This window comes from Clavelina lepadiformis, chromosome 3, assembly GCF_947623445.1.
Source record: "Clavelina lepadiformis chromosome 3, kaClaLepa1.1, whole genome shotgun sequence".
Classification (NCBI taxonomy): domain Eukaryota; kingdom Metazoa; phylum Chordata; class Ascidiacea; order Aplousobranchia; family Clavelinidae; genus Clavelina; species Clavelina lepadiformis.
Genome location: NC_135242.1, coordinates 15726371 through 15752287, shown reverse-complemented (window position 1 = coordinate 15752287; position 25917 = coordinate 15726371). Strand labels below are relative to the sequence as shown.

General features: G+C 34.8%; 1 protein-coding gene across 1 annotated transcript in view; it reads right to left on the bottom strand.

The window, feature by feature from the left end:
* The window catches only part of LOC143448897 (dynein axonemal heavy chain 10-like), a 33355-nt gene extending 8084 nt beyond the window's left edge, over positions 1–25271 (bottom strand). Inside the window, exons 1-74 of the mRNA XM_076948829.1 lie at positions 25124–25271; positions 23717–23867; positions 23490–23609; positions 21660–21754; positions 21330–21407; positions 20995–21141; positions 20686–20798; positions 20455–20567; positions 20190–20347; positions 19846–20079; positions 19495–19583; positions 19144–19261; positions 18780–18962; positions 18374–18578; positions 18017–18177; positions 17626–17802; positions 17316–17466; positions 17137–17220; positions 16806–17026; positions 16592–16681; positions 16164–16328; positions 15924–16066; positions 15780–15859; positions 15535–15690; positions 15195–15362; positions 14852–15006; positions 14584–14721; positions 14305–14435; positions 14094–14196; positions 13719–13921; positions 13309–13486; positions 13011–13168; positions 12667–12835; positions 12464–12542; positions 12187–12320; positions 11986–12059; positions 11647–11856; positions 11380–11548; positions 11030–11160; positions 10786–10882; positions 10517–10640; positions 10280–10442; positions 10052–10185; positions 9785–9861; positions 9511–9615; positions 9264–9421; positions 8913–9155; positions 8659–8842; positions 8433–8542; positions 8198–8356; positions 7863–8044; positions 7559–7695; positions 7231–7374; positions 6938–7057; positions 6507–6779; positions 6240–6425; positions 5892–6047; positions 5674–5822; positions 5476–5578; positions 5178–5402; positions 4806–4935; positions 4393–4574; positions 4069–4259; positions 3610–3717; positions 3340–3475; positions 2855–2973; positions 2533–2665; positions 2255–2383; positions 2046–2161; positions 1719–1884; positions 1439–1591; positions 847–960; positions 621–766; positions 130–323 (exon numbers count right to left, since the gene is read on the bottom strand). Of these exons, the coding sequence (XP_076804944.1) occupies positions 130–323; positions 621–766; positions 847–960; positions 1439–1591; positions 1719–1884; positions 2046–2161; positions 2255–2383; positions 2533–2665; positions 2855–2973; positions 3340–3475; positions 3610–3717; positions 4069–4259; positions 4393–4574; positions 4806–4935; positions 5178–5402; positions 5476–5578; positions 5674–5822; positions 5892–6047; positions 6240–6425; positions 6507–6779; positions 6938–7057; positions 7231–7374; positions 7559–7695; positions 7863–8044; positions 8198–8356; positions 8433–8542; positions 8659–8842; positions 8913–9155; positions 9264–9421; positions 9511–9615; positions 9785–9861; positions 10052–10185; positions 10280–10442; positions 10517–10640; positions 10786–10882; positions 11030–11160; positions 11380–11548; positions 11647–11856; positions 11986–12059; positions 12187–12320; positions 12464–12542; positions 12667–12835; positions 13011–13168; positions 13309–13486; positions 13719–13921; positions 14094–14196; positions 14305–14435; positions 14584–14721; positions 14852–15006; positions 15195–15362; positions 15535–15690; positions 15780–15859; positions 15924–16066; positions 16164–16328; positions 16592–16681; positions 16806–17026; positions 17137–17220; positions 17316–17466; positions 17626–17802; positions 18017–18177; positions 18374–18578; positions 18780–18962; positions 19144–19261; positions 19495–19583; positions 19846–20079; positions 20190–20347; positions 20455–20567; positions 20686–20798; positions 20995–21141; positions 21330–21407; positions 21660–21754; positions 23490–23609; positions 23717–23867; positions 25124–25198 (10753 nt within the window). The 5' untranslated portion in view covers positions 25199–25271. The remainder of the gene's footprint in view (positions 1–129; positions 324–620; positions 767–846; positions 961–1438; positions 1592–1718; positions 1885–2045; positions 2162–2254; positions 2384–2532; positions 2666–2854; positions 2974–3339; positions 3476–3609; positions 3718–4068; positions 4260–4392; positions 4575–4805; positions 4936–5177; positions 5403–5475; positions 5579–5673; positions 5823–5891; positions 6048–6239; positions 6426–6506; positions 6780–6937; positions 7058–7230; positions 7375–7558; positions 7696–7862; positions 8045–8197; positions 8357–8432; positions 8543–8658; positions 8843–8912; positions 9156–9263; positions 9422–9510; positions 9616–9784; positions 9862–10051; positions 10186–10279; positions 10443–10516; positions 10641–10785; positions 10883–11029; positions 11161–11379; positions 11549–11646; positions 11857–11985; positions 12060–12186; positions 12321–12463; positions 12543–12666; positions 12836–13010; positions 13169–13308; positions 13487–13718; positions 13922–14093; positions 14197–14304; positions 14436–14583; positions 14722–14851; positions 15007–15194; positions 15363–15534; positions 15691–15779; positions 15860–15923; positions 16067–16163; positions 16329–16591; positions 16682–16805; positions 17027–17136; positions 17221–17315; positions 17467–17625; positions 17803–18016; positions 18178–18373; positions 18579–18779; positions 18963–19143; positions 19262–19494; positions 19584–19845; positions 20080–20189; positions 20348–20454; positions 20568–20685; positions 20799–20994; positions 21142–21329; positions 21408–21659; positions 21755–23489; positions 23610–23716; positions 23868–25123) is intronic.
* Positions 25272–25917: the final 646 nt, after the last annotated feature.

The window sequence follows — 25917 nt, the reverse complement described above, 5'->3', positions numbered from 1 at the left end:
CAAAAATACCAATGTTATAAAGAAATAAAATGAAAATAAGGAAGTCACGGCATCGCAAACAAAAGCAATCTCATAACCTCACATGCTTGGCTTATCAAGCCACAGTTTCTCCTGTCATTAACTAAATACCTTCTGATCCCCATTTGCTAATTTCTACTTCATCAGTTAACAAGCTTTCAAGTTTGAATGGATCCGAAAGCGGGATGTTTCTTTGCGTGACGTCATGAACCCAATCGTTGTAAACCATGTTGTTGCGGAATTCCCAGCTGAAGGCACCTTCGTAACTGAGAAAAGCTGATGATATGAGGCAATCTCCCAACAACCTGAAGAAAAATTTACAAGACCAATGGATAAGAACCAACATGGTATGGCAGGAAAGCATAAGTTCGTCAGTTGTCAAATTTAAACATCCAACTGATTTGATGTGATCAAACTTTCAAATTGGAAAAGGATGTCTGCATGAAGCCGTGAACCCCATAAAAAGTGATAACAAAAATGATATAAACTATTTCTGCGAATAGTTTACTTTATTGTGTGTTGTAATGTATGTACAAAATTGACGGTCATCTATTCTATAAGGTGATGTTGTTTTCAACAAATCGTTGATTTTAACTACAAACCGAACGCGACGTTTTTTCAATTCTTCCAACTCCAAATTCCATCTCTCATTTTCAGATCCAAGACCACTGATAAGTTTATCTGCGGCTCTCAGTCGCCTTTCCATAATTTCTGCCTCCTCTTGAAGTTGGCGTTGCTCAGCGATTGCCTATCATGACAAATGTCAGCTGAACATGCTTTGGATAGTAGAATACCACAACGATATTACATTGCACTCTGTCCAATCACCTGTTCATATTTTTGACCCAGTGCATCCAGTTCTTCAGTTAATGCGTTAAGTTCTTTGTTGATTCTATCCAATTCACGTTTCGATTGATGATAATTCCTCTCTAGACGTGCCACCTATACAAAAACTTTTCATAATATTTTCAATGATGAGGTCATGAAATTTTTCTAATAACAATATCCGTTTAATATGACCAAATTTCAGACATTATAACCGTTTTTTTCCTTGGCTCATTTTTTTATAACCACGCAATGGGTATTTCTGTTAGGGAAGTTATCGTTTAGTTTCAAGAACGTCATCCTTAAATCCCTACTTGACCTTGACCGCATGTGAGTTATTTAAATGCATGATGCTGCATGACTTGCTTGGGTGCTGTGAGCAATATTACTGTTGATATCAAAACCTAACATTGACAACGTACCTGTTAATTGGGTTTCTTGGTATTAAAATACAGCTGAGCTGCAAGAAACCAAACTTGTTTTTGTTGCTTTTATAGCTAACCGTGTCAATCCAGGACTGGTTATAGCGACTTGGAGTATTGTTACCAAAACGGCTCAGTGCCAAGGTACAGTATTAAGCGGCTTCTACTTGTACCTTTTCTCGCTTGGGTTTAATTTCTCTGGCAACATCGCAGTAGCCCATTACAGCTTCAACGAATTTCATCATTCCAAATCCAGCCGTTGAAATCGATTTCATTTCATTGACGCTAACACCCAGACTCTTTAAAAATCCTTTAACAGTACGAGTCTGCAATTCGATAGCAATACTTTACTTAAAATAAATCCTTCGTATTACGTGTAAAATGCACCAAAATAAGTAAAAAAATTAAATCAGCAACAATGAAATTTATGAAAGTAAAAGTATGTAATATCACCTGATTTGATCCGATACCATCAACGTCCATTTCCATCAAACTTTTAAGGAAATTTCCTTCTGACATCATCGCTTTTGCAGTTTTCCAGGAAATCTCCCGGTATCCTTTCATGACCAGAATACACTCACATATGGTCTGCACAGGCTTGGGTGGTTTTGCAAACGATCTGGTAATTGTGGTAACAAAACAGTTTTAGAATTGTAGAAACGTATTAATCTCATGCAAGCAAATTCAGCCGAAAAACAGTTAATTTGTGAATGACTGGTTGATATTCAATAGTCATGTTTATATTCATAAAAAACGGTTTGAAATGGAGTTCAATTTTACCTAATTTCTGTCACATCAGATTTATCCAGGTCTTGTAGCGCCAGTCTGGCAGCTTCCAAAGCTGGCATTGCTTCAACTAATGCCTCCTCTGCCTCACTTTTCTCGACTGCAATCACCTGATATTAAAAGCAGAACTTTAGCTCAATTTCTCAACAATGCAAACGTTTAGATCACTAAAAATCGGTTAATTATTTCCATTCCAATGTTACCTTGTTTTGCTCCTCGATTTCAATGGCTTTTGCTGAAGCCAGTTCTTTCTTGTCAGTGGCGATTTGCGTTTTCTTGGTGATGTCACTCAGCAATTCTTCACAAGCTTTTGTTTTTTCGGTCACCGCAACCTGAAATTAAACAGGATGTTAACTGCTAAACAAAATATACTGATAAAGAAACTGTCACAGATTGTTACTAACATATAACTTTCTAAAATATGTTAATCATTATAACAACGAAATTATTAATAGCTAAGTATCCTATACTGCCCGTTTACCTTTTGCACAGCTAGTTTCTTGTTGAGTTCGTTGAGCTGCTCAGTTGCTTCATCAAGTTTTTGCAGACCTCCGTCCAATCTCTCACACATCTTCAAAATCTCTTGGTCTTTCTTTTCTAGTAGATTGTTATAGCTAGAAACGCATCCAACACAGTTACTAACCAATCATCACAGGCTCTACTTAACTACAAAAATACTGTATAGTGTTTATCCGGTTTAGAATATTTTGAAATATATATAAGTTCTTATTATTTAAACGCAGTTGAAGATATACAATATCATTTTTAAATCTGCAAAACCGGAATGTAGTTGCGAGGTGTACCTGTTAATAAAATCCAGGTAATTCTTTGGCGTCACATAATTGTTTCTTCTGAGTTTTTGGGCAAATAACTTGCTGTATTTCCCCACAGATTGATGAGCAAATACAATGTGTCCAACCACCTGACAATGCAACATATTGCAGTATAATGCACCACATTACAGCTAGAATGTTGGTCATAATTTACACATCGGTACATTCCCATGTTTGCCCCGGTAAGTAAGTACCAGCAGAACCGTAAAAGCAAAGATATTCGTACGAAGCAAAACAGTGGAGGTAATTTCTGTAAAGATTACTTATCCTAACATAAAGTTAATATAACACAACATTACATGATCAATATTGATGCTGAGAATGTTTACGAATATGTAGAAAACGACCGCAGTTATGGTTTATTCCATTACCTCTGATGTTACATGCATGGTTTATACAAATCTGTTCATCTGGCAATAAAAGATGTACCAGCTGTATAAGCGATATAAACTTACACTGTCAACATGTTCCTCAGGTATCATCTGGTTTTCCCCCAAGAATGACGTAGCAACAGCATACAAAGCCTGTTCGGGCCACGGCAAGAACCAATCTATCACTGTGTTGTTTACCATGCCAGGGAAGTTACGGCACCTGCAGACGAATTCATCTAATACTTCAAAAATATAAAAGACTAAACGGTTGACGACAGACATGAATAAGAACTGATAACAATTTGAAAACAACCTAAATATAACTCATTGTACTAATTAAAGAAGGCTGCCTACCTGATGCGAAGCGCATCTCCTACTGGAGACATGGCGAGTACAATGTGTAAGTTGTCCCTGCACTTGGAGACGAAGTATTGCCAGATTGCCTCTTTCGCGGGACCAAACCTGTAACAGAAGCAAGTTGTTTAGCAAACTAGTAACCGTTTCTTCTCACTAACTACAATTGTAACAAAAATATCGCATCCGTTATAGACCTTTTCAACTGAATGACGCACGACAACGCCAAATAATGCGAGTAAAAAACATTTTGTTACAACCATTATTCACGATGGTACAGTAAGGACATGAAAGCGACCCCAAAACAACACAACTAGAAATAGACTTGATAATGACAAAACATAAGTGATAAAATAAGCTTACAACTGTGCGAAAATAAAGGGATAAGGGTTACAAGTTTTTGTCACACAACCACATTTAAAAGCTTGAATATTAAGACAATATTAACATCGTATTCACCCTAGTTTTGAAGCCTCATCTCTCATTTGTCCGACGATAGCTTCCTTCTCATCATCAGCAAACAAAGCTGGCACCATGCCTGATGTTAGCATGTTGTTTATCAACTCAAGGAAGCCTTCCTCTGCTACGTGACTGTCAGTGAAGAGAAAAACGGTCTTCTTGTTTTCAATTCCAAGTTTGTTGTAGAGCCCCTGACATAGAGATAGAGAGCAATAGACAAAAGTTTAAATAATTGCTATTGTACAATATTGTTAACACGTTTCAAGCAAAACGTATCCTTTGTAGGAGTGCATGCATGCAGAGATCTATGGGATCTTATTTTACCTTCAGATCCTCTCGGAACGCAGTTTCGTCGTAACCACGACTCAACGCAATTTCGAAGACTTGACAGCCAGCAGCAAACGAAGCTAACTTGGTTAAACTCTGCTTACCAGATCCACCAACACCAACTAACAAGCTGTGGCCATGATCCATTCGAATAACCCGGTGGATACGAGTAAGATGGTCTGACAATCAAATCAACACTTTTCTTTTAAGCATTTTCCAACATTTACTTTTTTTTGGGCTCACTAAGGTTTGTAAAAACGGTTTGAGATATGACCATAAGCTAATTAAACTTAATCCAAAGTTTTTAATACTTGTTCTTAAATTACATCCTCATATACTGGCAACTCATATGCGATAACGGTTTGCATTAGTGTAACATTTCAGGCACAAGTGTACAATAATTCTGTTACCCAATGCATCATCGAAAAGTACGAGGTTCATAGCGGTGTGATCTTCGTTGTATTCCTCGAGAATTTCTTGAAAGAGAGCTTTGGCTGCGTCGAAATCTTGCACGTCCTCATACAGACGGGGTTCTGCTTCCTAATTAAAAAAATTGAGAAAATGAGCGTTCTTACACAGAATGTTCGCAAAAGCTGTATCTCCAAAATCTCTTAACTCCGATTTGACTGATAACAACCTTAATGATTTACTATTTTTCTAACATATTAAAAACACTGTAACAGAATGCATAAACAAAAATTGATTTAAGTTCTGCGACAATGGTGCGTTTAAATATTAATAAACAATGAAAGAAAATATGTACAAAATAAAGCAAAACTAACCTGCAAGGCTGTTCGATAGTCGCCGAAAAGACAGGGATTTCGTGAAACAAAACTTTCAATTTTGGGGAACTGCTCTTCGACAAGTTTCTGGATAAGATGTTGTGTCGTCTCTTTATCTTTTTCGTCAATAAGTCTGTCATGGAAAACACGAAGGCATTCATTTCTCCAGAGCCGGATGAAGTTTTCTAGCTTTTGGAATCTTTCTGGTGTCGAGGTACAAAGTCCCTGAATCAAGATTGCACTGCTTGTCGATTGTTTATGTTACAACGGTAACGCGCTTCAAATTTCAAAGAATAACCTGATAGACACGCGACAAGTCACGGAGATTGAAAATGTAGTGGAATTTCGATGGGGTGGGCGGCAGCTCAGCCACAATTTTTTCATAAAGCTCTAACGTGCATCTAAAAAAACACTGTGGGTAGTACAACAAACTAAAAACCTGCTATTCATAAAGCAAGAAACTGTGAAATGGTAAACAGAGAAAGGTTGTACGCACGCAGTAACTTTCCCGGTGCTCGCTTGAATTTCTTCAGAAAATGGAAGTGTGTGCCCTTTTAAAATCGAATCATAGATGTGCAACAAAGATTCGTGAGCGGGAAAAGTCATGTTGAAAACACTAAACAGTGACAAGAATCTGGGATCGACCTAAAAAATATAGCGCGTCAATATTTAAAACAAGAAAAACCTCAAGGCAAGTCCAAGCTAAATATTCACTTCATTTCTTCCACCGCCAGCTTTTCCCATGGCCGCAATATAGCTGAGGTCGCGGAGATACTTGTAATAGAGCTCCTTACCACGATCGTACATTCCTCCTTTCTCAAGCAATAATTTCAGGAGAGCAATCGGCTGTTGCGTTCCATAAGTGTCCACCTGCACACGTTATTTTTATCATAATGCAGTATAACTACACACAAGCATTCAATACCTTGCATATGGCAGTTAATGCAGGATTTTGGAATTTAATGTCTTAAGACGTTTTATTAAAATTTTCGCTCTAAGAGCTAAGCCATGATTGGCGATGATCAAAGCAACCAATTATATATGATTTGATAAAAACAATACCTGTGGCATGTTCATGTCGTCCATAAAAACGATCAACCTCTTGCCAGGTGGAGGGCCATACATATCCTTTGTTCGTTTCTCAACATTCGCTTCCAGGTTCCTTTGCACATCCATGGATGTCGTGCGAGAAGAAAAGTTGATGTGAAGCATTAGATGAGAGTCGGGATCAAGGTCGCGTAAGAAATTCTGAAGACAAATATGCAGAAAACCAAATCGCGAGTTCTATCAAAAACATCAGTTCAAAAATACGACTTTTACACAACATACCTGAATGGTGGCCGTTTTTGATGTTCCAGTTTCACCAACCAACACAACAGGACGCTTGATGGTGACCATCAACTTCAATAACCATGTTGTTCTTGTGGTGTCAATGGTAGGCACCAGAATTTGGTTGTATTTCATTTCTGGATCGTGTTCATATTTGGGAACAATCTGACTCCAAGGCAACCATGCATTTTCTTCAACTTCAAAATGGTAATCATAGAGGGTCGAATACCGAGTTGGAATTTCCCCAGGTCTTGCTGGATTCTTGTCGTCATCCTGCCATTAAATATCGATTTTAACAAATACAGTAGTTCAAAAAAATATAATTTGTGAAAAGCAAATGCTAAAAAGCTGAATAAATGTTAAAAATTTGCTTAAAAAATGCAATGTTATAGACATGTTCCACAAAAGTTCTACTATCTCCATGTTCTTACATTAACACCAGTCATGCTAGCAAGTCTTTTTATAAAATCATCAAAGGTTACTCTTCCCGTTTCCAATAGCGTTCCACCAACTGACCAATACATAGATTCCAAAAATAGGCATTCTAGCACCTAGTCATAAAAACCATTTTATACCTATACATAATTATCAAAAATTCTACTCTTACCGGTACTCATAATTTTCATTATGCAGGCGTAAGTATAAGTAATATACAAAGCACAGCTATAAAATGCACCGGTACCATTAGGAGGTATATTTATTGTTTACATTAAATCTTGCTTACCATTGGATCGCCATTATCAACTTTATAATCAGCAAGAATTGCATTGAGCATCATACATAGCTGAGTTAGCATATTTAAGTTGGTTTGAGGAACAATTCCCTTCAAAGGCTTTTGCTGCCTTCCCTCAACAACGCCTTCATATACCTAAATTTACACATATAATAAGTTTATTGTTAAGTAATAAGTATTAAGTTATTTAAAACCAGTAGGAATACCGTATAATACTGGTGTTAATGTATATGTAATTTATCATCACAAAACTTGCATGCGGTTATCAGCTTTCACAGTAGCTATTATAATAATTAAAAATAAAGCAAACTCATATTACCAAGTCTATACATGGAATAGTATATTTCTTGTAAAGGTTTTCCAAGAGATCCTGTTCCAGTTTACTGGTGCGCAAAGACAACCATTTTTGCCAGTATGGATCATAGTTAAGATTCTTTGGATCAACATATACCATACCTTGAAAATTAAGAAATGTTTACATTATTTGAAAGGGTTAACTGCAAATAATTTGAGCCAATTTATTCTTACAATAATAGTGCTACATTCTGCAAATGCAAGTAACATTGAAAGAGTGTCATATTCTTCAAACACCCAAAATATCAAAAGCATAGTAATAAACTAACCAGCCCTTGAAACTGTAGCGGGAGAAGCATACTGAAGGTCACCAACTTCAAAAAGCAAAGCACAGTGGGGCTGAAGTCTTATACGTTCACCATTAGCAAGAGTCAAAAGTTTATTGTCGTCCATCACTGAGTTCATGTTCTCAACCCATAAAGCATCAACGTCACCATCAAATAAGATGTATCTGAAACAAAAATTCTTCTAATTTGATGAAAAACACATTTTTCTCACATTTTACACCAGAAAATTACACACTTTTTGATGGAATTGGTTACATTTTTTGCTATTTTAAGCAGCTTTTAATTTGATGAAAGATAGATTATGTAACAATTTCAACCTTCTCTCTTTCTTTTCCGTTGGTTTGTTGATTTCACGAAAGATGTTAGACAGCACACCATCTGTCCAATCTCTAGTTACTGGATCAAGAATACCGTAAAGTTCTATCACAGTCATTGCTTTAGAGTTGATGATGTTAATTTTTGTGTTCAATCCCAATCTAAACCACAGAAAATGGGCATTAGAAAAATGTAGCCATAGGCAGATGCACCCATTTATACTATTTTGATGCATACTTTGTTTGGGCTTGAGCAAGTGTATTGATCACAACCGACTTGCCACCACCAGTTGGACCGACCACCATTGTTGTGTGACGAGTCATCATGGTCTCATATAACTGAACAACCTACACAAAAAACAAAAACGATTTCTACAAATAAAAAAAAACTTACTGGAAAAGAATATGTTGAACCTGACCAAACTATATGTTACTACAAATAAAAACCATTAAAACTCCTTTACCTTATCAACTTGGTTTTCAAGCAGTACATAACTATTCTGCTTAAGTGTTTCTTCAACAGCATCATTGAAGTTTGGATATCTTACTCTTGGACAATCTAAACCAGGAAACAGATCTCCAATCAAGCCAAGGAAAAGGGGGACATCTTCAAATATAAACTTGGGAAGATTCATGTCTCGAAGAGCTCTACAAAACAAAATACAAGTGATAAGTGGCCAAGTAATTCACAAAATTTGTCAAATTCAAGATTCTGTACCTCATCAACACCACTTCCTCATCCAGGTCAGGAGATCCACGTTTCAGATCACCAGCCATCACCAATACGGCCTTCAAGGCACGAAGGCCGAAGTCATAGTGGTGTTGCTTTGACAGTTGTTCCTTGGCAAGCTTATACAGTACTGTCATCTTTTTGGCTAATATTTTGGCTGTTAAAAATCCTTCCGAGAACAACATGATTTCACAAATCTGTTGCAAATCAGGAACAATGACCACCACAGGTCTGTTGAAGAAACATAAATTTTAACTTGCAAGCCTTTAACATCACAAGATATTTTCACTAAAACCGTCAATCCTATTTTGAAACTTGTTCCAGTTAGTTTATGGTCACCTGAAAAGTGCTTTTACACTCTCTGGCAATTCCGTACGACCTGCATACCCTGGATTCATGGTAATAAATATACCCATTCTTTCATCCAGAGCAATTTCAGTGCCTTCAAACTGGAACCTTTTCAGGTGGTGCATCAGGGCATTACGAATAGTTTGCACCTGTCCACATAACATAGAATAAAGTTTTATCAGGACACTAAAGTTATGGCCCACGGTTTAATCAAACTATCAAGCCTCAGGCCTAGTACCTGAGAAGAAACAACCGACAATACAGAGGCATCAATACGATTAAATTCATCAAAGCAGCCCCATGCACCACATTGTGCCAGACCAGAAAAGATTTTTCCAACTGCCTAAAGAAAGATAAGTAATTTTAGGATGGTGAAAGTGATAATATACTCAGGGATTTTTTTGAAAATGATGAAGCCATTTTATTCATTACCTATAGCATGTTTGAATTTATTTGATATTATATTTTAATACTGATAACCGATAAATGCTACCTAAATAGCCAAAACAAACCTTGAAATCCATTCCCTCACCACAATTAGTGACCACACATAATAATCCCAGAGCTTTTGCTAAATCCTTTACAGTTTCTTTTAAGAGAGATGAAAATTAATCACTCTGTTATCAGTTAAACATTGAGAAAACTTTAAGTTATAAGTCGGTATTGCACAGAATAATCCACAACCTATTTTACTGGTTTATGAAATCGATATCCCATCAAAAGTCAATCCTATAAGACAGACTTTACGTTAAAAAGCATCTAATAAACTTCATATTTACCTGTTTTTCCTGTACCAGCAGGACCGGCAGGAGCTCCTCCTAGATACATAGAAAGTGCCTGCGTAAGAGTCAAGTATATTCTGTCAGTGAGTGGAGTGATGACAAGACGTCCATTGAGGCCCATGTACTCATACCTGGCACACAACATAATATACGTAGTGCTTGTTTCACCATGAGCCTGGGCCCGTAAAAAGTTATGAAATAACTTTTCAAGACTTTAGTACATACCCATAACCAAATGTGCCTGTACACTGTTGCACTATCAGTTGATCAGGATCTTTGCTCCAGTAAAAACGAAGTTGAGACTCCCATTCAAATTCCTTCGCATCAAGTATGGAATCTCTCACAAATGTATCAATGATGTCACGAGCATGTACATCGATAATCAAAACTATCATCAATGAAAAAAGAAACAACGTTTTATTTATTTCGATTGGCATACAAAGTGCAGTTAAAACTTCTTACCAGTATTAAATTTTTTTCTTTCGTTTTTAGACAGTGGTGTTTGAATTTTAGTGACCAAATCATCAATTTGTTTATGCATGTGGTTTGCGTAATTCTTCATTCCAAGTTTATCACCTTTTCTTACCTGTGAAGCATACCATATGTTTATTTTGAAAATAAAAACTGTCAAAATAGAAAGAAAATTCTTTGTTAAGGTTTTCATACAGTACTCCTTAGGAATACCCACTAACTAAGAAAAATAACATTCTAAATCGTTGGAAGCTATATACCTTGTTAAAAACATCCTCAACTTCCCACGTCCACCATATTTGGTTTCCAGCCAATACAACCATGCCTTGATAAGGAAGCATCCAATCCACACGTTTTCTGTAACATTTCGAACACGACTATTACATATTGTATTTTGCAGTTGTTCCAATCTTTACATTAACAACAACAAAAAGCAATGTGTTAGCAAGAAACATTGGTCAATTCGCATTTAATATCCTTAAAACGCTATATAGTACATCTCACATGTCATTGCAATAATTAAACACAGCTTCTTTGGTTATCAGCCGGTTTGTACTTCGCATTTCACCCAACACAGCAGTCATCCAATCTTCGACTCTGCCCTCTGCAGGAACATTCTTTCTAAATTCCATGATCTAATAAAAACAAACTTAGCATGAATTGCTGAACAAATTTCAGCTGTGATCAATGCTTTATCTGCAAGTGAATGTTATGCATTTCTTAAGTGCCAATACCCATACAGTTTTGACCTGATTAACCAAAACACGATGACTGTATTTAAAAAAACATTTATTTATCACAAAAGTTACAATAAGTTGTTTGACTCTTCTTGGATAAATCTTGCCTCTACGTACCTCTCCCTCAGCAGAGATCATTCCCGAAACAAGCATTTCATTATTCACCCCTTCCTGGAACTGAAGGCGTGCAATGTTATCATACATCTTGATGATGTGTTCCTGCACACAACGAGGATCACTACTTCCCAGAATGCTCAAAAGTTCATCATCAGAAATAAAGAAAAATCTGAAAATATCATCTACAATTAATGATCAAAAAATAAGATAAACAGCATTCTTGGCTTTGAATTATGTAAACCCCTTCCTAGTGAAACTCACGCTTACCTTGGGAAGGCATTACGCTTAGAATCCAGGTAATCATTCAGTGATTTCTGGCATTTTTCCAAACCGTCACTCAGGCCTTGAAGATCTTGTAAACGATTTGCTGCATGACAGGCCTCTTTTATTTTAGGATTCTTTACGGTTTCTTGCATGATTTTCTTAAACAACTTGTCAATGTTGTCAAATTTCTTAGCTTCCTCAGGAAGTTGTGACCTATACAAACATTTATATTACATAATGTTAATCTTATTCTTATGGTGACAAGTTTTTTTTAAACTTAGATGTATTTCATATGCTCATCTCTAACATGTTTATTGGGATAAAAAATTTTGAATTTTATACCTGATATCTCCACCAATAAAAATGGACTCTAAATACATCCATTTGCGTTGTACTACCATCCAAACATCACATACCTAAAGGAAAATATATTTAAACAAAAGTATAAGCTCATTACTTTGCTTTATACGATAATTCTCTCACTTTGATGTAAAATGCAAAGTAACTTCAAAGGTTAAGGTTTGAGTAAAGTATAGTCTTCACCTCTCCAATAAGTGATAAACCCTTTTCCCAGTTTTGGACTGATGCAAAGAATGGCCCAACAAAACGTGATGCAGACATGCTTTGCAAGTTCATGGAATTATCATCAAGTATTTGCATCACCTCATCAATTGAGCCTGTAGTATTATAAGACTAAATTATGCTTTAATGACTCCAGGACACAAAATAAGATTGATGAGATGTAAGTTAGCAAGTATTAGCAGTTTCATTTGTCATTTTATGAGATTTATCATCATTTAAATGAAAAACACTTCCATACCAAGAATGAATCCTCGATCTTGTGTTCCTTTCATGTACTTTATCACAGTAAATTTCATTGCTTCCCAAGTCTCTACAACCTATATTTAAATATTATAAACGATAAAGGCAGAGTCTGTCAGTAAAAATTACACTATGTAGTAACAGCAAAGATACTTAATCTTAGTACCTAATCTTAAATTTCAATAAAAAACACAAACCCACCTCTTTTAAGCCTTTTTCTATGCTCAATTCCTTAACAGCAGCAGTGACAATTTCAGCAATTGTGTCAGAAAAGTTATGCAACTGCATAGAGAACAAATTCTCCAAAGTAAAAGTATCAGGGTTCATGTCAAAATCTTTTCCTGTTTTGAGCATAAGTTCCTTCCAATGCCTTGATAACACGTGGAAGTTTGTTATTGTTTGTACAAGATTGCATAGTGCGAGACATTATAAATTAATTACTTTTGAAACATTTGCAGTGAAAGAACAACACAGTTTACTAAATTCTTTTGCACAGAAGCATTTTTCAAATATTCCACTGAATTTGACTAAATAACTTAATCTACCTTTCTCGGAGTGCTTCGTTCTTAAGATCCAAAAACAAAGGAATTGCTTCTTTGAATTCTCTCATCTTGGCATCAAGATGTTGAGCTGGTGGCAAAGCTCTGACAGGTTTAGCCATCTTTTTAAGCTTCTTGACAAATCCATCAATTCCTTCTACCAACTGCAAAAATAATTTAGCATTAATAACGTTGAAAGTTGAAATCTGACATTATGAGCAAAACTTAAGAGTGAGGTTTTCTTAACAATATTCTATCAATAGCAAATGGTATATCCATAGAAAAATAATCAAACTGTCTTTACCAAATTGACATTGAGGTTAGCCCAAAGCGTTTGGGCCCATTCTTCTCGAGCAGTTCTCTGTTCCTCATAGAGGCTATAAATCTGTTCTAGGCCACGCATTTCATTTTGCGCGCGAACTAGGTTTGGGTAGGATGTAATTGGAAGATCAAACAGCTTTTCAGCATTTGTAAGCTCTTGCCTACAAACCAAATATCCTATTTAAATTATTATTTTCTTGACAAACAAACTTTCAGGTTTAAACATTACAGAGCATGTGTACGAAACGTTTGAGCATGAATATGCATATAAAGTGCACAGCAAAAAATAGGTGTTAACTGGAATCAAGATGCTTGCTATATGAACATCCTGAAAAAAATCTTTAAAAAATGAAGGGTCACATAAACACATTTTTATACAAGTCGCATACTAACCGTTCATTTTCATATTTCAACATATCCTTCTTGAACTGATTTAAAATTTTCAATCCATGGTCTAAATCAGCACCAACTGCACCAGGCCCAGATTCATGGAATTTTTCAGCAAATTCCTCTAATTCAGTTTTAAACTGAGTAATCTGTTGTTGTGTGATCTCAGTAAACTTTATTTTTACACTGGTCAAACCAACGTCAGTGACCTAGAAATATGAACATGACCCTTCAAGCCTAAAAAGTTTTATATCTAAGCAAAACCAACAAACAAAACTTTCATTGTCCATTGTCAAAAAGCTTCTCTTTTTGTATCAATATTTGTCAATATCTGTACTATGATAACAAGTTTAAGTCTGAACAAATGTGAACAGTGCTAACCTTAGCATTTAAAAATAAGTCATCCCACATCTGCTTTATGTTAGAAACCAAGTCCCTTTCTTCATCAGTGAACTCTATGTTGTACATGGCGATAGTTCGGTACCTAAGTTTCAGAAGAATTTGCATTTTTAGTTTTTAAAATTATGGACTGCTATGCATAGTTGCATACACTATATACTAAGGGAATGCAACAACGAAACCATGCGATAACCTTTCTGTTATGTCACTTATTCTCATTTCTACATCAAGTGATATTGCCTTCGTGTTAGCAATGACACCAAGGACAAATTTCAGATCTTCCAAAGTGTCCGGGCTTTTTACTAGGTCTTTTCCCATTTGCAACTACAAATTTTGAGAGATATACGTTATAATGATATGCAATTTATAAGTGAGGTACGACTATTTACAGTGCGGTAGTACAGTACATTAAACTTGCAGAAATGAAAATGAAATAAACAGTCAATAATCCAGACAGGCGTGATACACATACCAGCATATCTCTGAGAGAAAACAAATTTTCCTTGGCAGATTCTTGTAATAATTTTCCTAATGACTGAACCCAAAGCAGAGCGTGCTCTTTAACTGTCATGGCAAGTGGTTGCAAATTCAGTCGAATGCACATTTCATCCTAAATAAAGAAAAACACACCCGCTAAAAATGGGAGTTGTAAAACAGTACAAAAGTGAATAGTCCAAACATTGATTTAGTAATGCATGTATGTCATACATGTAAGACATTCTATACATCAACACACAAACCTTTGGTGTTGCTTGCAAAAATACATCTTCTGCAATTCTGCTGTAAAAGAGCAACTTGTCATCATATGCAACACACGAGGGGTTCTTTGCGGCAAATTTCTCCATAACAATGGTTTTCTCCAACTTCCAAAGCGCTCTGTACCTTTTCCATTTTGCTGAGAATGTTAATAATAACCAAATGGTTAGAATATACTCGTTCGTAAAAGTTTAACAATACAGTACTAGTTCCACATAAATTTTAAATACTGGTTAAAATAACATACTAAAAATATCTTAACAGTAAATTAAAACTATCAAAATATCGTTTAGTCAGGTTATAAAACCAAGACAAATAATAACTTACGTTGTCCCAAAAATTTGGTCAAGTGAGAAAGTATTTTCTGCATGTTTCCAGTAATGTTAGCATACAGTTCTCCGATGCGAGGATTTAGAGCAACATCCCGAAAGTATGTGATAAGTACCGGTTCATCCTGACCCTCAACATTTTGTGCTGGGGTTTCCAAACAGGTTCCTTTAAAAATATTGTATTTGTAAAAAGTTTTACTGGATTGCACACTGTTGTAAGTCCACTTTACTGCATTGTTCTACACAAATTCAGCAAGTTCAAAATTTGTTTTACAACCATTTCTAGCTATTGCAGTGAAAAAACATTAAACAGAATTTCCACAATAGATTTAAGTTACCTGCCATCCATCTGACAAAATGTTTGGTAGTTTCTATGCAGTCACGCACACATTGCACTGTTAATTGATACACTTCTTTGGGTGGCGGATGCAATACAATTTCAGGAGTGGAAAGTATTGTCTCCATTTGCATTAGTTGACTGTTTTGAACAACAGCTAAAAGCCATAAAAAATTCAGAAAATATGAACTATAAAATTAACTCGATGTACATACAAGTTATCCCACAATACTTTGCACATCATACCAGCATTAAATGTTGAAAGATTTCTTATAATAAGGTCAGAGAGTGCATCAAACATCTGCTTTTCCCAGTGTTCATAATACCTGTAGAACAACAATGTTTAATGCATAGTCTACAAATGTATACATCAAAAAATTTTATTATTACTTGTGCAACTTTGGTGATTTTCCAGTGTTTGTGTGAACAACGAGGCCTTCCATTTTAGTTAGCAATGGTCCAATGGCTCTGTACTTGCGGCTTAAGGCGTCCATGTCTTTTGCTCTTTCATTTTCAATAAACTCGAAAAACTCCTGTCAAGGCACCAATCAAAATAACCAAGTTATTCATTTGTGTGAGCAGTATCACACATGTAAAAAGTTCAATAGAATTTGCAAGACACAAACATACCTTTATACTTGGCAAACCACCTCCTGTTTTTGAAGGTATTTGCTTAAATAGATTAGCTCCTCTAATCAGTTGTATTCTGCTGTCGATGTCTTTGGCATTCTTTTGTATTTGGTTAACAAGAGACTCAAACTTTCCGATCGCAACTCCACATCTTGTGATATAATCCTTTAGAAACAAAGCCAAACTTTTGTTAAATTTGCAATTATGTATTTGATATTTTGATATCATAATGTAAAATTTGTACAAAGTGTAATAACAAAGCTAATGACTTTAGCCTGTGATGTAGTTTTAGTTTCTTAATAAACAATAGGTTCCTTTCAATACTGACTTCCCAAAAAAAATTCTAAAATAATTCCAACAATAGAGGATGGTTAGTTGTCTGTAAAGATGAGTGCTAAATTCAATGTTACATCCAATTTTCCAGTTACCTGAATACCCAAAGAATTCCAGTTTAGTCTCCTGTAACCCGGCTTCAGGACTCTTTTCAATTCTCTAATGTGCTCTTCTAAGAGCTGAGCCTATAAAAATAATTGAACAAAATAAAAAAGATATCTAAAAAGTATACACAATAAATAAATGTAATCAGACACGATATTATAACAATCAATGTGAAATATGTATTGCATACAATAACAAAACAACCTCTGCAGTATCAAGAGACAACAAAAGCGTGTGATATCGATTCAGCATTTGAGTTAAGCCGTTGATATAGCCAAAGTATTTGTCTTCCTGTAAAGCGACATTTCTTGCAAGTTCTGGAACTTGAAACCCAAGCTGCTCTACGTATTTTGTCTCAACTGTGATCTCCTGCAATTCTGTGGCAAAATTCACCACATACTGGATGCCACCATTAGGTCGGTTTTCTGCAAAATAGAAAATTTTGTTATTAAATATTGCAATTTTAGAACTAAGCAAATATTAAAAACATACACTGCAATTCCGTACAGTATTAAGAAAACCAAAGATTATACACCTGATAAGAGGTCATTTATGTCATCAGCTGATTCCACAACATCAACTTGAGCAGGAGTATGTGGAGGTCCTGAGGTGCTTCCAGCTAAATATAAAACATAAATAATAATTAACTATTTTCTCAAATATTCCTTTGCTTTAAATCAGATAAAGCACAAATAGAAAACAGCCTTAACTGACCACCAGGTGTTGCAGGTGGTAGTGGTCGTGTGAGTAAATTTCTTTTTAGGAAACCAGGGAGGGCTGCTTCAACATACTCTATCCATTGCAGGTATTTTGCATCTTCATAATCCTTCATTTGCCGAGCAACATGCAAATATTTTGCCTTGGCCTGAAAAAGCCAAAAGATACCAAATCTAAAAATCCAATATTCAATACTAATTTTTCTTGCAAAGATTAATAATATTGTAATTTTTCGATATGGCCAAATTCTATCTTAAAATGTTCTCAAGAAATAAATACAAGCATTGGCAACTTTGAAACAACATACTGCTCTGCCTTGGTCTGTAGCAAGCATGTCATCAACGGACTGGAATCTTATAATTGTATGCTTCATGCGATTAAATAAAGACCGCTCCCATGCTATTGCGCCTGCAACTGGTGGTTGATTTTTTGTGAGCGGAGGCTCATTGGCAGATTGTCGAAAAAGTTGATAGATAATCTCCACCTACAAAAATACATTTATCACTGTTGCTTCCTAGTTTTTTTATGTTTTTAAATGTTGTATTTTAAATAAATATATAATTTGGTTTCTCTCTGGCTTGAGGTGAATTAGGATACAAATATAATTTATTTACACAATAAATGTAAGTAATAATTCACAATAATTACAATAAAATATTTATTTCAGCATTCATTAATATCTATTAACAATTTCCTACTTCTTTCATATACTGGGCAAGAATGTCATTAAACTTTCTCATCATCTGGTTATTAATTGCTTCACGTGAACGAATGTGCTTAAATTTTAACAACATGTCAAATGCACCTTCGGCTGATCGAAGGGTCTTAAATGACTCATCGATAAAACGTTTGGCTTCAACTGCAACACACAAAAAATTTAACAGAAGTTACAAGAACAATATTTCAATTCAATGCACATATGATGCAATTTATTTAAAAACATAGAGACTTCAATGACAGCACAAAGATAATTCAAAAGGCACAGTCATTGATTACTGGAACTGTGCTTTTTGCACATCTATTTATCCTGAATAATTGCATAGTAATTCCACTACCTTCAATGGCTTGTACTTCTCGGTCAAACCAATTCATCACTGTCTTCCAAATGTTCGCTGATCGTAGTTCAAATGGTTCTACTTTGACAGTTTCAATTGGCCCTACAAGACCATCTACCCGCTTCAAGACATCTTCAATGCGTTTTGGATCTCCTGTAACTGCTTTCAGCTCTGGTCCAAAGATGTTGTAGAATTCTTCCAAAACCTTGTTAAGAAATAGTAAGTAATTAACAAAAATTCTCAAACAATTTTCTAGATACTTTAAGTATATTTTTCTAAACAGATTGTAACCAGCCATAAATGTTCATGCAAATATCAAAGGAATGAATGAAAATTGAATGAATAAATTGCATGAATGAAACTATGTATGTGTAGTTGTGCATAGATTATAAGATGCATGACTTACTTGTGCAACTTTATGCAAATCTTGGCATATTCCAGCCATGTAATCAGTTCTATCAAACAGGCGTTTACGATCAAACTCCCATCTTGCATCACGTCCAGATGCCTCTATCTTAGCCCTCACATCAAAGTATGTCTCCTTCCAAAGTTCTAACATATGACGAGCTTCAGCAGTTTTTATTTTTACCTGTAATGGCAACAAGAAGAAAACCTTTTTCACATACTAGATAAAATATAGCTTTAAACTGGCACATACCAATACGTAACAAAAGAATTGCGACAAGAAACTGTTACAATACATATTTTTCACATATTGGTGCCTAATTTTTACATTAATAATAATGTAAATATTTGCAAGAACACTGCACCTGTTCAGGACTTTCCTTGTAAATTGTACGAATGTTAATGACACGAGATACTCTTTCAGCCAACTCCCACGCAATGCGCTCCATTAAAGGAACCATTCGTTCATCCTTGTTATAATGTCTGCACAATTAAGGTAATGTCGACAACCAAAAACTAAGGTATTTTTAAACAAAGGAAAAAAAATCAATAACTTCATTTTTGGTAAAATAAGACCCTATAAAAAATAGAAAATGAAAAACTTGTTTATGTAGAACATACTTCTATATTATTTATAACATGAGTCACAAAAAAAACATCTATTTTTGATAAGAGCAGAAAAATAAAATATTTGTATGTATCGGATTACAACAAACCTTGAAATAATCCAAACCATTCTCAAAGCATTCATCATGGAGGGTATTGTCTCCACAACAATGTTAAACCCAGAACCATGAGTAAGGTTCTAGAAAATAATTGGTGGTTTAACATATCAAATCTTGCAAAAAGAGTTAAAGTGAGTTTTATATACCATGCGGTAGCAATTAAAGTAGCTCGAAATGTCCAAAACAATTGGACATTTTCGTTATAGGTTATGAGAAACTATGGCCAGAGCAAAGAACCACAAAAGACAGAAGATGAAGGATTTTTAATAGATAGAAATAAACACCTACATACAGGAATCTATCACATCCGATTAAAACTAATACAAAACTCTATATTCACACCTTGAAATGCCTTTCCAAAGTAGTTAAAAACCGCACATTATCCTTTGCTTCTGTGTAATATTTTCCAAGTTCATCCCGACTCATTTTAAAGTTAGCCAAAGCAGAAGTGTCAGGTTTTTGAGCCAAGACATCTAACATTTTAGTGACAGTGGGCAGTTTAAGCTGCTCACTTAAAGCACTAAGAGCAGCATTACGTTCCCTCCAGAAATCAATTTCTGCCAGTGGACCATTTCCCTGCAAAAGGTTTCAAATAATACGTTGCAAACATGTATACACTTTCATAATTTTAATAAATGAATAGCAGAGAATGAGCATAACTATTTCAGACAGAAAGGATATGTCACCTGAGGCTTCATTTTTAACTGCTGCTCAATTGCAGTTGAAATCTGCTGCTGCCAGTTTCCACAAGCAATCTCAATCTCGTCCATTAAGCCAGGTTTTCTAGCTAAATCAATTATGTCGCCATCCAAACATATGTCTGGAATGTCTAAACGAATCTCACCTAGCAAAAAAGTAGGAATCCAAGTTAGAATACAAAATTGTATATTTAGCAATCAATTAGTATGGATTCTACTGCTTTCTTTATTGGCATAACAGTAATTAGCAAACCTTCTAGCTGTTGCATAGTTCTCTGGATGTGCTTCACAAACTTGGATAAATTCATCAAAAATTCATCTCTCATAAGAACTTTACTTTGGCTTTCTTGCTGTTGCCCATCTTCACTAAAAGCGATAACAAACGTTTCACAAAGAAGTTGATAAAATTTCACAAATAGATAAAGCAGAAATCTAAACACTATTTAAACATTACAATGCAAGTACAAAGTTATGTCTCAATTACCGTGGTGTGCCTGGTGAAGGAGTTGGTGTTCGATCAAGTTGAGGAGTTGCCATGACAGAAGTTGGGATTTCACCACTTTTATGTTGACCAAAGGATAAAAGAGGCATGAACACCTTGATTAGAAACAGTGGGTTGAGTAAACTTTTTATTTGTAAGACAAAATCAAATAAGAATATTTATTAGCCTAATCCAAATTTCAATTTAGAAATCGTTTCTACTTTTGCTTTTGCCATTAAGCTTATGATAAAATGGAAAAAAGCTCAAATGACAATTTAAAAAAGTGTATTTTACACATTTGCAAAAAAATACCTGGGTAATTAGTTGTTCCAACATGACCAAGGAAGTGCTGTTAAGAATACCAGTTTCAACATAAAGTGAAAGTGTGCTGTTAGCTTCTTCAATATCATTAGGAACTGGTATAACTCCACTTAAATTTCGCAAGAAATAGACACATTGCTTTAATAAAAACAAATTTACACTGTCAAGGTTGCTAAATGAACAATTTTTGGTAATAGCCATGTTCACATGCAACAATACATGCATTCTATCAATAATTTAAAATATTCAACAACGCTTTGCCAGTATGTATGCAGTGATCTTGTTGATAATTGGCTCTGGAAAGAAATTTTTGAATTATTACATACCTGATCAAGTTGCTCTTCTGGTAAATGATCTTGGCAAACAAAAAGAAGCTGTCGTTGGACAGTTTGGATAATAATTTTCTAAAACATTGTAATCTTCTATGTTACAAAAAATAATTTGACTGATTATATATATATATATATAATATATATATATATATAAACTGTATATATAAAGAAACTGACTATATAACTGACTGTATATATAAAGAAAAATGAAGAAAAATTTTGGCAATTGTTCATGCAACTACGACAACCGTATTATTCAAAAACAAAACTCATATGAGTAAGAAAGTGGAATTAAAATTTTTCCATTGTTGACATAAAACTCACGGTGTGAACTTCTGGTTGAACTTGAGCAGGATCTTCTTCATCTGCAGCAACATTACCAGCAGCCGCTTCCTCATTGCCCTCAGCAGGCAATGGTTCTGTAAAATGATTTATGGAAATTATATTAGAATACTGAACGCAAAAAAACGATAGTTTAAATATTCACAACATCAAATGAAAGCATAACAATGATTATTATTTCACTAGGTTTAAGTTTGAAAGTTAAAGTCAAAGAGTTATACTACAAATGTAATTGTGGTCATGAGGCTCTAACTTAATTTGAAAACTAAGATATTGACACCCTGTAATGATAAGTTGTTGAACTCTTTAAAATCCTGTGCCTGTGAGTCTTTTCCATATAACACAAGGCACAACGCAATAAGTTCTATCTAACTCTAAACAAAATCTAAACATTGCAAGAGCATTTTGACATTGACCTAAGTAAAGCATTTTTGATGACGGTTGCGTCTGAGAAAACAAAAGCATACTATTCATGAAAGTAAGATGTTCCAAGAAAATGAACACAAATTTTGAACATATAAATCTGGATGTGAATATTTGTGTGGCATTGGTGCCACAGTATCCCTTAGGCCAGGGGTGTCAAACTCAATCGCACCAGGGGCCAAAACTCAAAACTTATTTAACGCCGCAGGCCGGTCAAGGATAAACCTTGATTGAACATTTCGTGACAAGAAACATGAGTTGGAACAGGCAGCGAAACAACACCAAATATTTGATGTTTTTGACTGGGCTATTTTTGATTATTCTTCTCTTACATCGGTATGTTTCATTTTTTTCTTTGCAAAAGCATTAAAGAATTAACAAACAATAAAGAAAAAAGCAGCCCAGATTACAAGCGTTAGAATAAATCGATTTATGCTGTCGTATTGTGGGGCAACTGCTGTGCTGCTGTATTTTACGACTTGTTATAATCTTGTTTCTTGCTTGAAAAAAGTAAGTTTTACTATACAATGATATCGCGGGCCAGAAATAGTTCTATGTATAAAATAGCATTGCGGGCCAAGTTTTAATGTGAAGCGGGCCGGATGTGGCCCGCGGGCCGGGAGTTTGACACGTATGCCTTAGGCTAAGAGCACATGTTTACAAACACCTTATAAGCAAAAAACGTGCACAGCTAAACATAGCAATGCACAGGTGAAATGATACATAAAATATAAGCTTGATGATAAATTTTATAGCTAAAGAAACTCGTTCATTCAAATTTGGCTGGCTAAAGTTTTGTAATGGAATGTAAAAAAAGTACAATAAAAAAGGAAATCATTGTTCATGTATATTAGAGATAAGGTTAGCAAGTAAAAAAAAAAACAAGGCCTATGATAGATTGTACCAATTGGGCAACAAGTTTCAATCAGTCTAAAAAGTAAACGCACAATAAAACACTGCCTATTATACAGTAAACAGAATTTTTATAAGATGATTGAGTGACATTACGTTAATGATCCACATTGTCACCATAACCTGTTGTAAAGCAACAAGCCTAGACTGTAGTGAGTTTTATCAAGCATATATTTTAATAATATTTTCTATAACTATCTTTGAATGGAACCCTTGCTATTTGTTCACTGAATTAGCTCTGAAAACCACTGATATGGACAATACATTGATAAAAAATAATCCACTCACATCTACAAACCTCTTAGCAACAAAAACAAAGCAGGAAAAATAAAATTTTTTATAGAGGGATGAATAAAAACTCATTGACAATCACTGGAAAAAATGATGTTAAGACAAAGACTTTTAGTAAAAATGGAGAAAATTATTGTCCTTCAGCAGAATGAACATGGCTATTGATAATAATGTTGAGGACAATACCTTCAGCAGCAGGTGCTGCAGGTGAACTTTCATCTTCACCTTCATTAGCTGATATTGGAGCAGGTGGTTTGTCACTAGAACTTGAACCAGCATCAGAAGTTATGTCAGGAATATCTGGTTCTAAATAGACTCTTTATTTTTTATTTTTTATCTATTCAAATAAAAATGGACTTTATTGAAAAGACTGTTTGTTTAAGCTGCTTTGTCCTAGGACACCAAGTACGAACCACATTCAACTTCCACTTCCTCTTCTTCTTCAACTGTGCAGGCATAGAATAATAACACTGATGTTCCATCTTCTTCCAAAGAATCATTGAAAAAGTGAAGTATTTGAAGTTCATTGTCACCATCATTACGCGACAGTAGTTCTCCAAACACCTGGGATATTAAAAAATATAAGCTATTTAAATGCTTAAACACTTGTATAAACAGTTAAGAATCACAGAGACTATTTCTTTATTACATTTTTTGAAATAAGCAGGTGGATTGGAAGAAAAGGTTTATATGCTATACTTAAATTCTGTTAATAATTGTTAGATTAAGCTTTAGGCTGACTAAACTGTTAAATTAGTGTAGAATTGTGATTGATATATAATAGGTTTTAGGTTAGGCTTACATTTAAGTGATTAAAGCAATTCAGACCGTACAAAGTTGTCAGTAAAACAGACAAATGTAAAAGTGCGAAGTGTGAGATAATAGGAAAAGTAATTTTTCATTGCCAATTGTTCATATCCTTCCTTAAACGTTGTAAATGCAGAAACTAACAAACCATCATATCAGCTACTGTGTAAAAGTCTATCATGCACACACAAGGTAGAAGTGCACCAGATTGTAAAGCTAAAATTTTGCCCTGTATTGCCATGAAATAAGGCAACTTAGTAAACCTTCTAACTTAAAGGTTAGTGTACATAACAAATGAAAGCAAAACAATTATATCATCTGTTTATCATTGTAACATATTATGTCGCAGATCAATTGACGCTACATTGTGGCAACTTTTATTGCCTTTTTATTTCTATCACTTTCTTTAACTCTTAGAAGGTGCATTTTAAATTAACCTACACTACAAAATGTCTGATAAATTTTAAATGTAGTGTAAACAATCTGACGCATATAGTGTTTAAATGTCATAGGCCTACGTCCACCAGAAAAGAATGTGAAACAATATGTAAGAGTAAGCTCTAACCCATCAAAGTTACCATACCAAATATAGGCTAGGGTGGTAGTGGTCCAAAAAATGTTTTTTTGAACATTGCTGCCCCCTGTAAAGATTATTGTGATACCCCCATACATAAGCTTAAATGCAAATTTTCAATAAAAATTAATAAGGTTTAAAGGTTGCTACCATGCATCCAAGTTTAAGAAAATTCTAAGCAAATGTAGGCCTATACCGATTGGCAATATCCTGCCATTTTAGTTTTTTGCTGTTATCTGTATAGAATAGATGATAGGCTTATTAAAGTTGCCCTATATTATGGTAATTTTAGTAGTTCTTAATTGTGGATTGGGGTCTAAGCTAGTATAATTCAATGCACAACCACAGGATGCCTTTGTATACTAGACCCCAGCTACTTAAGTTGTGGAGTCATCTGGTTGTGCACTTGTATACTAAAACCCATGGATTGTACTGTTACCTCGTAATTTTTAACGTTTAGCCCCAAGCAAACTCTTTCTCGCATCCATTCAATTCTTGGATCATCAAGCGCCATTGTTTGAGGCTCATTACCACATTACTTTCAGAAAATAAATAAAAAACTAAAGCTATTTTAAAATAAATTTAAACAAGTTGAAGTGTGGGCTTAAATAAAATTCAAATTAACGTTATTCTGACAGTTCTTTCCTAAGTTTTCATACTAGTAACGGTATTTATTCCGCTAAATCAAACTTGCCACTCTGGGTTAGCTCCTCTAGCAACCCTTGTTACTAAGAAGCGATAGTCTCCAATCAGACATAAAAACATGCTAAAACTTGGCCCTCAACAATTTTATCTGCCCAGCCAGGACAGCAAGGTTATATAACCATATAGGAGCGTTGCAACATTGAAGCTGAAGCTATTCATAAAATAACTGTTGGTCAATTGGTCAATTGGTCAATTATATCAAGTAAAGTCATAGAGTCAACTTTGGTTGCAAGAAAATTTTTAAAAACCTATTCAGCAAGAACATAGGCCTAGTTAAGAAAAGGTGCAAAAAAGTTTAAATCACAATTTATTCATTGATTTATTGTAGTTTTAGGTTATTTTCATATATTTAGTCCTCTAAATTACTGTATATGAAGTGCACAGCTTGACGTTTATTTAAAATCCGTAACACAACACAAATAAAACACAATTGTAAGAGAGGCGAAATTACTGTCCTGCATAGAATATTCTAACAGCATAAAGGAAACAAGCACTTTCCCTAACAACTACATACGGATAATAGGATAG